Source organism: Solanum pennellii, chromosome 4, assembly GCF_001406875.1.
Source record: "Solanum pennellii chromosome 4, SPENNV200".
Taxonomy (NCBI): Eukaryota; Viridiplantae; Streptophyta; class Magnoliopsida; order Solanales; family Solanaceae; genus Solanum; species Solanum pennellii.
The window spans coordinates 73295820-73308415 of NC_028640.1; the positions used below are offsets into that span (position 1 = coordinate 73295820).

Below are 12596 nucleotides of genomic sequence, written 5' to 3' on the forward strand. Positions count from 1 at the left end.
GTGAAAACTCCAGTGGAATTTAAGGGTAATTAATAAATATGTGTTGACCAAGAAATTAGAGGAGTTCAAATGTACAATTTTGTCTATGTGAGTTACATTGCCAAAACTTTATTTGGAGGGTTGTTACCTAATGTATGATATTATATTATTTTGATAAATGTAATGTTTGACTATATTGAGTCATTCTCGATTGTTATACTATGTGACACATTATTAAATTGATTAATAAACTAGGTTTGTAATAGAGCTATTAAGAAAAGATAATATACAAGATAAAATAAGATTATTATATTATAAACAAAAACAAAATAATAAAATAACAACATAATCACACCAGATCAATAGATACATACAATTTAAACTAACAACACAATACATTATAATTGATTGAGGCGTTATTGAATTTGATTGAATTATGTAATTGACAACGAATATGTTAAATTGTAGTGCATAATGAATAAAGATATAACAATTTTATGGCCAATTAACTAAAATTAGTTTTTCCATTTAAGAGATTGTTAGTTAGGTAGGTACTAAGTCGGCATAGGCACAACCATTAGTAAGAACAAAATGCCCTGTCTTCCATGCCAACTGGATTAGTTGCCAATTGGTTGGCCATAATTTTAGTTATGATGGAACTTAAAGAGCTTGATATTGTTAATCTTCTTGTAGAGAAGAAGTAGAAGTGAAGAAACAGAGAAGAGATAGAGAGTGAGGAAGAAGATGAGAGAAAAACGTGAACCTCTCTTCTGTATATATTTTCTAATGCCCATTCTGTACACACAACTTGAACATATATACAAAAATAATAAACCAACTTCTAACTAACTTTAACAACTTCTAACTAACTTTAACAACTTCTTTAATGAATAGCCCTCTTAGTTACAATTATTTACACAATGAACCTACTACTAAAGCTTTAAGTAATGCCTTCTTTAATACTCCCCCTCAAGTTTGTAGGTATGAATAGATTCAATACACCAAACTTGGATAGTAGATGTTCATGTTGAGTTCTTCCCAAGCCTTTTGTTAACATGTCTGCTTCTTGTTCTTTGGTGCTCAAGTATTGAGTTTGCACTAAACCATTCTGTATCTTTTCTCTTATAAAATGGCAATCCAATTCTATATGCTTTGTCCTTTCATGCAGCACAGGATTAGCAGCTATTTGGATAGCTGACTTGCTGTCACTATATATAGTTACTGGAGTTTGTACTTCCACTCCAAGCTCCTTGAACAGCTTCACTAACCACACAACTTCAGCCACTGCACTTGCCATACTCCTGTACTCAGCTTCAGTTGAGCTTCGAGAGATGGTTGCTTGTTTCTTAGACTTCCATGATATTAGTGAACCTCCCAACTTAACCATGAAACCTGTAACTGATCTCCTTGTATGTAAACAGCTACCCCAGTCTGAATCACAGTAAACTTGAAGTTCTTTACTCTTTGCACTTGATAATAGAACTCCCAGTCCAGCTTCCTTTTTGATATATCTCACCACTTTGAGAGCAGCATTTAGATGAGATTGTTTAGGCTGATGTAGAAACTGACTTAGTGTCTGTGTAGCAAATGCAATGTCTGGTCTAGTGACATTTAGATATATTAGTTTTCCAACTAATCTTCTGTACACTGATGGCTCTGTCAACAACATATCATCTTTGTTTATTCCATTTATCTCATCATACTCTTTAGTAGTTAATTGTACATAGGGATCTAGTGGAGTAGCAGCAGGTTTTGCAGCACTGAGACCTGCCTCAGAAATGATCTCCAGTGAATATTTCCTTTGATGCATTACAATTCCCTCTTGTGATCTTGCAAATTCAATTCCAAGGAAATACCTGAGATTCCCTAGATCTTTCATTTTGAAGTTTTCTTGTAGGGTGCTTTTGGTTTCTTGAATGAGATTGATATCACTTCCAGTGATCATCAAGTCATCTACATATACTAAAAGTATAACCAGAGATGTACTAGTTTTCTTGATGAATAGTGAGTAATCAAGATGACTTTGTACAAATCCCAATTTGACAAGAACTTCAGTGAGTTTTGCATTCCATTGCCTAGGTGCTTGTTTCAATCCATAAAGGGATTTAGTGAGCCTACACACTGGTTTCTCCCCCTGCACACTAAAGCCCTTTGGAAGCTTAAAACCAAAAGGAAGAACCATATAAACCTCATCATGTAAATCTCCCTGAAGAAATGCATTAGACACATCCATCTGATGAACATGCCAATGTTCTTTAGCAGCTAAGGACAGCACACTTCTAACAGTCACCATTTTCACCACTGGAGAAAAGGTCTCCTGATAATCCAGCCCCTCTCTTTGATTAAATCCTTTTGCCACTAGACGTGCCTTAAACCTGTCAATCTCACCTGAGGCATGATACTTGATTTTAAAAATCCATTTGCACCCAATAGCCTTCTTGTTGTGAGGTAAAGGAACCACCTGCCATGTTTGATTAGACTCCAAAGCTGATATTTCAGCTTGCATTGCTTCAACCCACCTTGGATCCTTACAGGCTTCCTCAAAAGAAGTAGGTTCAACTACAGTACCAAATGAAGTAAGGAAGGCTTGATAAGAAGAAGACAAGTTGTCATAGCCAATGTACTTATCAATGGAATACAAAGGTCTATTGGATTGAAGCTGAGCAGATGCCACATAATCCTGTAGCCATATAGGAGCTTTTGTACTTCTTTGTGATCTTCTTACAGAAGGAGTAGCTTGTGCTGGAGCTACATCTGTATGTACAGCTGTGGTTGGATTAGGCTGGAACAAAGGTGCAACCTCTGAAGATTCATCAACCTTAGGAAACATTTGCCATGCAGTAGATGAAGGAGAAGCAAATGGAAATATAGTTTCTCTAAATAGTACATCTCTGCTGATGAAGAATGTTTTGTCCTTGATATTGTACAACATATATCCCTTTGTATGTGTGCTATATCCCATGTGTACAGCAATGACACTCCTAGGATGAAATTTGTCCTTAATGTGCATATTCTTAGCAAAACAAAGACAGCCTATCACCCTCATATGCTGTAAGGAAGGTTTGCACTTGTGAAACACTTCATATGGAGATTGACCATGCAAAACAGTTGTAGGCAATCTGTTTATAATATATACAGCATTAAGAATGCAGTGTCCCCAAAATCTAATAGGAATGTGACCTTGGAATTTGATAGCTCTTGCAACCTCAAGTATATGTCTGTGTTTTCTTTCAGCTATACCATTCTGTTGAGGAGTGTGTATGCAGGTTCTTTGATGAACAATACCCAAGCTTGTATACAAATGTGTACACTCAGTGTTAACAAACTCAGAACCATTATCAGTACGAATGCTTTTAACTAATAAGTTGAACTGAGTTTTGACTAGAGTAAAGAAGTTCTTCAATACAACACAAACATCACTCTTCAACTTTATTAGAAACAGCCACAACATTCTAGTACAATCATCCACTATAGTGACAAAGAATCTATTACCATCATATGTAGGAGTATGAAATGGACCCCAAACATCTATATGTATCAACTGGAATGGACTAGAAGATATAGTAGAGCTATTTGGAAAAGGAAGTCTTGGTTGTTTAGCTAGAGGACATATTGTACAGTTGTGAACCTCATTTGAACACTTTGTAACTGGAAAATTGAGAGTTTTAGCTAAAACATTAGATGAAGTATGACCAAGTCTTTGGTGCCATAGGACAGTTTGTGAGCTTGACACAGTTTGTGAGCTTGGAGAACCATCATGAACCAAATGAGAGTATGTTTGAGTATTATCTGCAGAAGATGAAGGATGAGGAATGAGATAAAGTCCAGCTTGTTCTCTACCAATCACCTTCACCTGCCCACTGGAGAGATCCTGAATAGTCACAAAATCAGGATAGAAACATACTGCACATTGTAGATCCTTTGTAATTTTTGAGACTGACAACAGACTGAACTTAAAGTCAGGGATAAGAAGCACATTATTGATAATGTCTTGTGAGGTCATACTACTAGAACCTGTATGTGTGATCACTGTACTATCTCCATTTGGTAGTTGTACACTTCTAGGTGCATCAATAGGCAATGGATGTTTATTAATCAATAATTGTGAGTGAGGAGTCATGTGATTTGTTGCACCAGAGTCTATAATCCATCCTGTATGTGCTATACTAGCTGAAAGAGCAGTAACATTACCTGATGCAGGATAGTTCTCTTGAGCTAGATTTGCACTGGAATGTGAAGTTGAGTCTCTTTCAGTGGTGTTTTGCTTATTTGATTGTCCAAGTATCTGCAGTATTTGATTATATTGTTCCTGCAATGCATTCAACCCTTTGTGATAGTCACCAGAATCTTGTCTATCATCTCTGCCATAACCTTGACTTCTTGGATTCTCAACTCTATTAAACTCAGCATGATCAGTATCACTAATTGCATTGTTAGCAGATGGATATGACCTCCTATCATTACTTGATCTTCCTCTACCTTGATTGTAAGTAGGACCAGTAGAACCTCTCTTCTTTCTCTCATAACCAGGTGGATATCCATGAAGTTTGTAACACACAGCTTGCATGTGTCCTGTTCTTTTACAATAATCACAAAATGCATTTGGATCATAGCTTGAACCTGTATTAAACCTTGGTTTGGGAACTGATGATTGAGCAGTAAACAGGGCATTTAGATCTGATGAATTTGAACTGTGAGAGGTCTGTGACATGATACGTTGGCTTTCTCTTTCAATAAGCAGTGAGTATGCCTTGTTTATAGTAGGCAAAGGTACCATCATTAGTATTTGGCTTCTAGCTTGTTCATATGAGTCATTTAATCCCATGAGAAACTGTAGTAACTTCTGATTATGCATGAACACTACAAATTCCCTTGAATTCACACACTCACAACTAGGAACAGGTGCCAAACTATCATATTCTACCCACAACTCACGTAGCTTAGAGAAATAGGTTGAGATTGAGCTTGTACCTTGGCTAACTGTAGCAATCTCTTTGTGTAGTTGAAAAATACGTGATCCATCAATCTTGTCATATCTTTCACACAAGTCCTTCCACACAGCTGCTGCATTAGTAGAATAAACAATGCCTGCAAGTAACTCCTTCGAAACACAGTTCATAATCCACGAAAGTACTATCGCATTGCATCTTTCCCACAGATTTGTCAAGTTAGGACCATATAACTCTTTTCTGCATGATCCATCAATGAATCCAAGTTTGTTTCGACCTATAATTGCAATTTTCATAGCTCGACTCCATACTGAAAAATTATCAGCTCCTGTTAGTTGAATTGAACTAAGTAATACACCTGAATTATCTATTGAATGTAAGAACAATGGATGATTATGGCTCAGCTTCTCAGGCAACTCATTATCGACAGTTGCCATGGTTTTTGGCTGAGATCTTGAAGCTCTACTGTGTAGGCTCTGATACCATGTTAATCTTCTTGTAGAGAAGAAGTAGAAGTGAAGAAACAGAGAAGAGATAGAGAGTGAGGAAGAAGATGAGAGAAAAACGTGAACCTCTCTTCTGTATATATTTTCTAATGCCCATTCTGTACACACAACTTGAACATATATACAAAAATAATAAACCAACTTCTAACTAACTTTAACAACTTCTAACTAACTTTAACAACTTCTTTAATGAATAGCCCTCTTAGTTACAATTATTTACACAATGAACCTACTACTAAAGCTTTAAGTAATGCCTTCTTTAATAGATATTGGTGCTCATCATGTGGTTAGTTTTTTCATTTGTATAGATCTTCTTTCTTGTTGAACTTTTTTATTTTCAACAAGATTCCAGTTATTTAATTTTGATTAATTTGATTTCGCATTGTGTAATAATTTTTTTTATTTCAAGACTTATATTCGAAATCTCTTCATAAAATTTTATTCATTTTATCATATGTCGAAAATAATGAAATTACTTTAAGAGTTTAAACAAAATGATAATACATCTATCACTGTTTTGATTGCAATTTAATAGATATTGTTAGATTGGGTTAGAGTACCACTTTTGTGGTCTGATGATATGATTCTGAACAATCTTATTCTCATTAATTAGTTTTGGAGGTTGGATTAGGCTTTGATATCACATCATTACATGGTATCAAAGCCACGTTCATTCTATTTAGGATTGGCTACAATTGGGTCTAAACATGAAAAAGAGTGTTAAGAGTGAGATTTTTGGTTGGGACAATATCTTTAGTGATATGCCTATATGGAGTTGGATAATCCTCTATCCATGATTTAGCTTTTAAGTTAAGTTAAACTCGAATATTATATCTTTACTTTCATAGATGCAGAGTGAGTTTAATTTCTTTCCTTTTCATGCTATGCCTATAACATCTTTAAGTTTTGGAATGTAGATGAAATTCAAAGAAGAAAGTCATGAATTACCACACGGAATAATTTTATACAAAGCTAGTGAACCAAAAAAGCTATAACAGGCCCTACCTTTGACAGATTACCATTATTTTTATTTAAAATTATCATAAATAAAAAGAGTGAAGATGTTGGAGGGGTTGGCCACTAAAGACTGGCAAAGGAACATAACTTGTTGGGTTCATTTGACAAAATTCTATTGCCATTTGGAGATAGTTAGGTCGGCACAGCCATCACTAAAATAGTGATACGCGCTAAGAGAATCTACCAGATGGCCGGCCAGATGTGATGGTTCGGGTTTGAGTTCTGATATGTTTTTTTTTTTTTATATTTATGTAATACAAATTTAAATTAATCGAGCTTCAGTTTGCTATATATATTACAATGATTAACAGTCAATTCAAAATCTAAATTTATTTTAAACAAACTCAAATTTAAATTATTAATTCCAAAGAATATTAAGCTTACTATTTGGCAGATAATAAATCTGACAAGCTCCTTTTAACATCTTTAAGCCTTTCTCAATAACCTTCAGCGATGTTTTTCTTTTTTAAAAAATACAAAAATCTCCCAATGCCTAGTGCCTTCCCATGATGAAATAAGACACATCGTTGCTATTGCTTTGTTTTTATTTTATAATAAAATTCCTTATATAGTGTGTGATAATAATAGCTACTATTTCAACTAGAGCCTGTTTGGCTCAGCTTAAAAGCTGGTCAAACTGACTTAAAAGCTGGTTTTTGACTTATTTAGCTGTTTGGCAATCCTCAAAATAACTTATTTTAAGTTAAAAAAAACTTATTTTAAGCCAAAAGTTAAAGCTGGGGTAGGGGTGCTTTTTTTTTTCCAGCTTATAAGCTGTTTTAAGTTGACCATATTTTTACCTTTTTACCCTTAATATTTTTATACAATCTCCAAATTACCCACATAACCCTAACATCTCTTTCTTCTATTTTTCCCTTTTCACGTGTGGATGATAGACAATTACTATTACTAATGAATGAAAATAAAATAAATCTTAAATCTTTCAAGTGATCTATTCAAATTATATATTATTAAAATGTAAAATAAGTTGCACATATAACTTAAATAAAAATTTATATTCCTCTTATAAATAATTTGTGATAATAAAGAAATATGTGAATGATAGACTATTATTATTACCTATGGATGAAACTAAAATAAAATCTTAAATCGTTCTTTGATCTATTCAAATTATATATCTTTAAAATCTATAATAAGTTTATATTCCTCTTATAAATAATTTGTGATGAGAAATAAATATTGAATGATAGCAAACTATAATTATTTATGGCTGTAAAATATAAATTAATTAACTTATATTATGTTAACAACTTTTAAGGTATTTCAGACATTTTGATTTAAAAAGCTGTTTATCAGCACTTATTTGCCAAACACATCAACAACTTTTTTTTAACTTCAGCACTTTTATCCAAACGCATAACTGCTTATTTTAAAAATAAGTTTCAGCACTTTCAAAAGTACTTTTTTAAAGCTGCTTTTATTAAGCCCATCCAAACGGGCCCTTAGACTGTTTCTCTCCTAAAATACTTGTCGACATATTAATAAAAGAAAGATTGAAACTAATAGTATTCTTTGTATAGTTTTTAAATATATAAATTGTAAGTTTAAAATATTAAACTAATTAAATTTAATTTAACATTTAAACTTAGTCAAATTAACTCTCGCAAATAAAATATGATAACCAGTAGGGAAAATTACGAAAAATAGAAAATATTTAGCCTATATGCAGTATTATAGCTATTGTTTAAGATAATTGTAATTCGCCCAATACAATTTTCCCATTCTTGTTATTCCCTGATTTGTATAATTCATATAAATGTAGAATTTGTATAATCCAATTTCTGATTCCATAAATTCAAAATTTTATATATGTTTACCCTAGTTATTTGTATATGATTTATGATAAATTCATAATAAATTATGATATTTACAAATTGGGAAACGAAATATACAAACGGAGTTCTGAAAAATTTGTGGTATAAATATCGAATTTATATATATTTATCCTATTTGTATATTCGCATGAAATATATACAAACGGGTAGAAATATACAAAAACATAGCCTTCAGAGTAAACACAACTATAACTATGAAGTACAATTGTCGAAACTACAGTTATGAAACCTTATTATGTCTTATTATATTTGCTATTTCTAAAATTTTCAGGAGGAAATAAGAAATAATTTGAGAACACTGAATATAACTTAAATGATAAGATGATAAGTGAAAACTAACCATGAGTGCAATTACTCCAAAGATGGTTCCAATTTTGAGACTATTAAGTTATTGGGCTTAGGGGGATCCATCCTTCCCAAGTTGTTGCTTCTACATCATTTGGTTATAATTGGGCTTAATATTTTGGACAAGGCCTGTTTAAAATGTTAACTGTTGGTCCATCTATTAACACCAAACAGAGTCATGAATTGAACTATGAAAATAAGTACACAATACTTTGAGCCCAATGTAAACCCAACCCAACCCAGCAATCACTGAAGATGTGGGCATTTACTTGCTCGTTTTTTTCATTAAATGAGTTGATCTTTAATTTTTGGTCTTTAAATGAGAGATCTCCAATTTTTGTTCTAAGCAATTAGAGTTAGTTATCTTTTTTTTTCTTGATGTATATTGTAGATACTACTAACACACTGTGTAATCTCACAACTAAGATTTGAAAATGGGTATACTATATGTAAATCTTACTCCTATCTTAAAAGGTATGAAAGTTCACGACATCAAAAATGATCATTAGCTGCAACTAATTCTTAATTGCCGCTAAACATGTATTTTTAGCGGCAATTAACATTCTTTGTATATGTCCCTAAAGGCTTTTGACGACATTGGTTCTAATGACACTTAACTAATGCCGGTAAAAACTTTAACACTCTTTATTAATTTAAATATTTATTGTCGCTAAAAGTTATTTTTGTTGTAGTTGTTGTTTCCAAAAGACAGAAAAAAATAATCAAAACAGATCAAAGAAATAACAGAGAAGTGAAGAAATCATGTCAAAACAAATAATTTAATAATCGAAGTACAAGAGACATTTAATAGTAATAAAAATCGAAAACAAAGTACCACGATTACTAAAAATAAGTGAGACAACATTCTACCACCAAATAGAAGCACTACTATTTGCACCATAAACTTCAAGAGGACCAAATATCTCTACTAAAAAAATGAAGTAAGCATTATGAGTTGTGATTGTCCTGTTCATAGTTGAAGTATGATAATAGAGAACTATTACAAGTCTCCTCAATTAGAAAAAAAGGAATGGTGGAAGAAGGAAGTAGAATGAGCCTACCAACTTAGAAAACACATCCAAGTTGATGTATTGAGTGGAATAAAAAGTTGCAACAGTGGTAAAGTACAAACAAAAGGACTATAGGATGACTCAAATGTCATCTCATGATATAAAGTAAGAAATGAAATTTTTAAAACAAGAAGAAGAAAGAATCCATTAATTTATAATCCAAAAATCCAATTGTAGAGGTTATAAATTGTGATGTTAAGTTGCGGAGACACGCAGCCGTTCGAAAATAAACTTTGGAACATGACACACAACAAAAATAATAATTTAGACACTTTATATTCATTATCGAATATTAATTGATTTCAGTTTTGAATTAATCAAATTGATTCTTAAAAAATGAAACGTGATAACTATTCTGAGATAAAGAAAATACTAATAACTGACATATACCTTAGCTATTACACTTGGTACTACCATCTTCCTCCACCCGCTCCGTTTGAGTTATTTTTTTTAAAATATTGATAATCTAAAATAAGTTATTTAATATTTCTATTAATATAAAATATCTTATTAAAGAATTAAAAATAATTTAATATTCTTAAATAAATTATAAGGGAAGTATATGACACATAAATCAAACAATTATCCAATTTGTACTTCATTATTATTAATAGTACGCAATAAATCTCGTGGTACTTTACATAACATATAATTCTAAGGGCCCAAACGGGCCATAAATTTTCCAAATAATATTTGGAAAAAATTTTGGCAAATAATGTTTATCCATACAATTTGCCATTATTTGGTAAATATTTTTGGCAACTATCCCAAATTTCCAAATACTAGTTTTTTCTAGTATTTGGGCCAAATCTCATTATTTGAGATATTTCAAAAATTAAAATTTTACCCCAATCTTTTATCCTTTACAAAAATACCCTCTCTAGTAGTTGTTTGCGTTGTATTACATAATTTTTTACGTTAACACCAAAATAATGATGATATATTTAGTGATCCCAATATTTAATAATGATATGATTGTTGATGAAAATTATTAAAAATTGGCTCTAGGTAACAAAGTCATGTGCTTTGTCTACTTCACGATATATGGAATAATACTTGTTGCACTCACTCCAAATTACCACATTGCTTTAGTGTCATGGACACTGTTTGTTATTGTTGTAACGAACATTTAATTGACTTGTAATACAAACTTTTAGTTAGTTTTGATAGTTTTTAAAACTTGTGTGTATAAATCATATTTTTTTAAAAAGATGAAATATATTTCCCAAATTTTATGGCCAAACATGGTGAAATTTCACCCAAATTTTCACTCAAATAATATTTGCCAAGAATATTTGAAAATCTATGGCCAAACACTAGCTAAATCTGCTTTTTGCTACAGCCTACACGAAAAGGAAGGAGGGCTCAAGGGTTTATTATATTTTTTCAGTTTTAACTTCAGTTTCACGTTACATATTTAAGATCACGAGATTAAAAAATATTTTAATACACGTGATATAATTTAAATTTAGAATCTGAAGATTAAATTTCATATCAAGTCAAATTAATTCAGTCTTTTTGATATGTAGAATGTACTATTTATATAGAATTTTTTTTGAAATAACAGACATAATACATATAATAAGGCTATATAGCTATAGTTTTCAGAATTGTGCTATATAACTATAATTTCATTTGCTATGAATTCTATGATTTTTATATTTCTGCACATCTGTATATTTCGTTAGCGAATATACAACCAACACAATTATAATTACACATTTATGAATTTTTTTTATTTTAAAATCACCACCAACTGTATTCTAGTAGGACAATAACCACACTTGCTTAACCATAGTTAGTTACTCTGTTTCTCTTTCACTTGTCTATATTATATCGTCTTCCTCATCATTTCTCTCTACCCATACACCCCCTAAAGCAGAAAAAACGTGAACTACAGAAGAAGAAGAAAAAATGAGCTGCAATGGCTGCAGAGTACTACGAAGAAGATGCAGTGATAATTGTACCTTAAGGACTTGTTTGGATGGAATTGATGATCCTCAAGCACAGGGTAACGCTACTCTTTTCGTCTCTAAGTTTTTTGGCCGTAGCGATCTCATGTCCTTAATCGCCGCTGTTCCCCAAAATCGAAGACCTGGTACTGTTACCAAACACGCCTTACAACTTAATTTGAGTTCTGGTTTCTGAGTAATTGAAAAAATTATTTCTATATACCTGGCTGATTTGATGAACTTTTCGTTACTGTAGCTTTGTTTAAATCGCTGTTGTTTGAAGCGTGTGGGAGGACGGTGAATCCAGTGACCGGTGCGGTAGGGCTTTTATCGACGGGGAACTGGCACGTGTGTCAAAAGGCGGTGCAAACGGTTCTCGCTGGTGGAAATCTACGGCCGGTTTTCGCCGGGATTTTAACTCCGCCTTACTTCGATAGTTCCTTCCGATGCGGCGGCGCGTGGGATATGCCAAACCAGTTCTGTAACAAATCCGGTTCTATGTTCATAGACGGATCGGAACAAATTGAGGGAATGGAGTGGATCAGTTCGGAGAAGAGATGGAATACGTCGTCGTGTTTTGGTTCGGAGACTGAGTTATCGGATGTATCGCTGGGTTTGGATAGTGGATATGGATATGCAGAGTGTGTGAAAGGGCAAGAACCGAAACTTCTGAATCTCTTCGTTTGAATTTTGTTGTTTAGCTATAAAATTTATGAGGTTGCTATCGCAACTGAGTAAAAAGTAGAAATAAATAACTAATATTGCTGTAGTAGTTTTCCAGTTGAGTTTGATATTTTGAGTTCAAACTCAGATGGAAAATCGGAAACTGTAATGATCTAAACGTGAATTTTTGGAGTGTCAAACTGACCATCTTTTTTTGGCTGAATAAAACTATATATTATACTTATATGAATGAAATAAA

The 12596-nt window shown here is 32.6% G+C and overlaps 1 protein-coding gene across 1 annotated transcript; it reads left to right on the forward strand.

The window, feature by feature from the left end:
• Positions 1-11542: 11542 nt before the first annotated feature.
• Positions 11543-12596, forward strand: LOC107017153 (LOB domain-containing protein 38-like). Its single transcript, XM_015217427.2, has 2 exons — positions 11543-11820; positions 11931-12596. Exons 1-2 carry the CDS (start codon positions 11637-11639, stop codon positions 12359-12361), a joined length of 615 nt encoding a protein of 204 aa, XP_015072913.1. The 5' UTR covers positions 11543-11636; the 3' UTR covers positions 12362-12596.

Coding starts and splice junctions, on each gene's coding strand:
- LOC107017153 (XM_015217427.2), top strand. CDS start 11,637: ATGAGCTGCAATGGCTGCAGAGTACTACGAAGAAGATGCAGTGATAAT. Junction 11,821..11,930: donor TCCCCAAAATCGAAGACCTG/GTACTGTTACCA, acceptor TCGTTACTGTAG/CTTTGTTTAAATCGCTGTTG.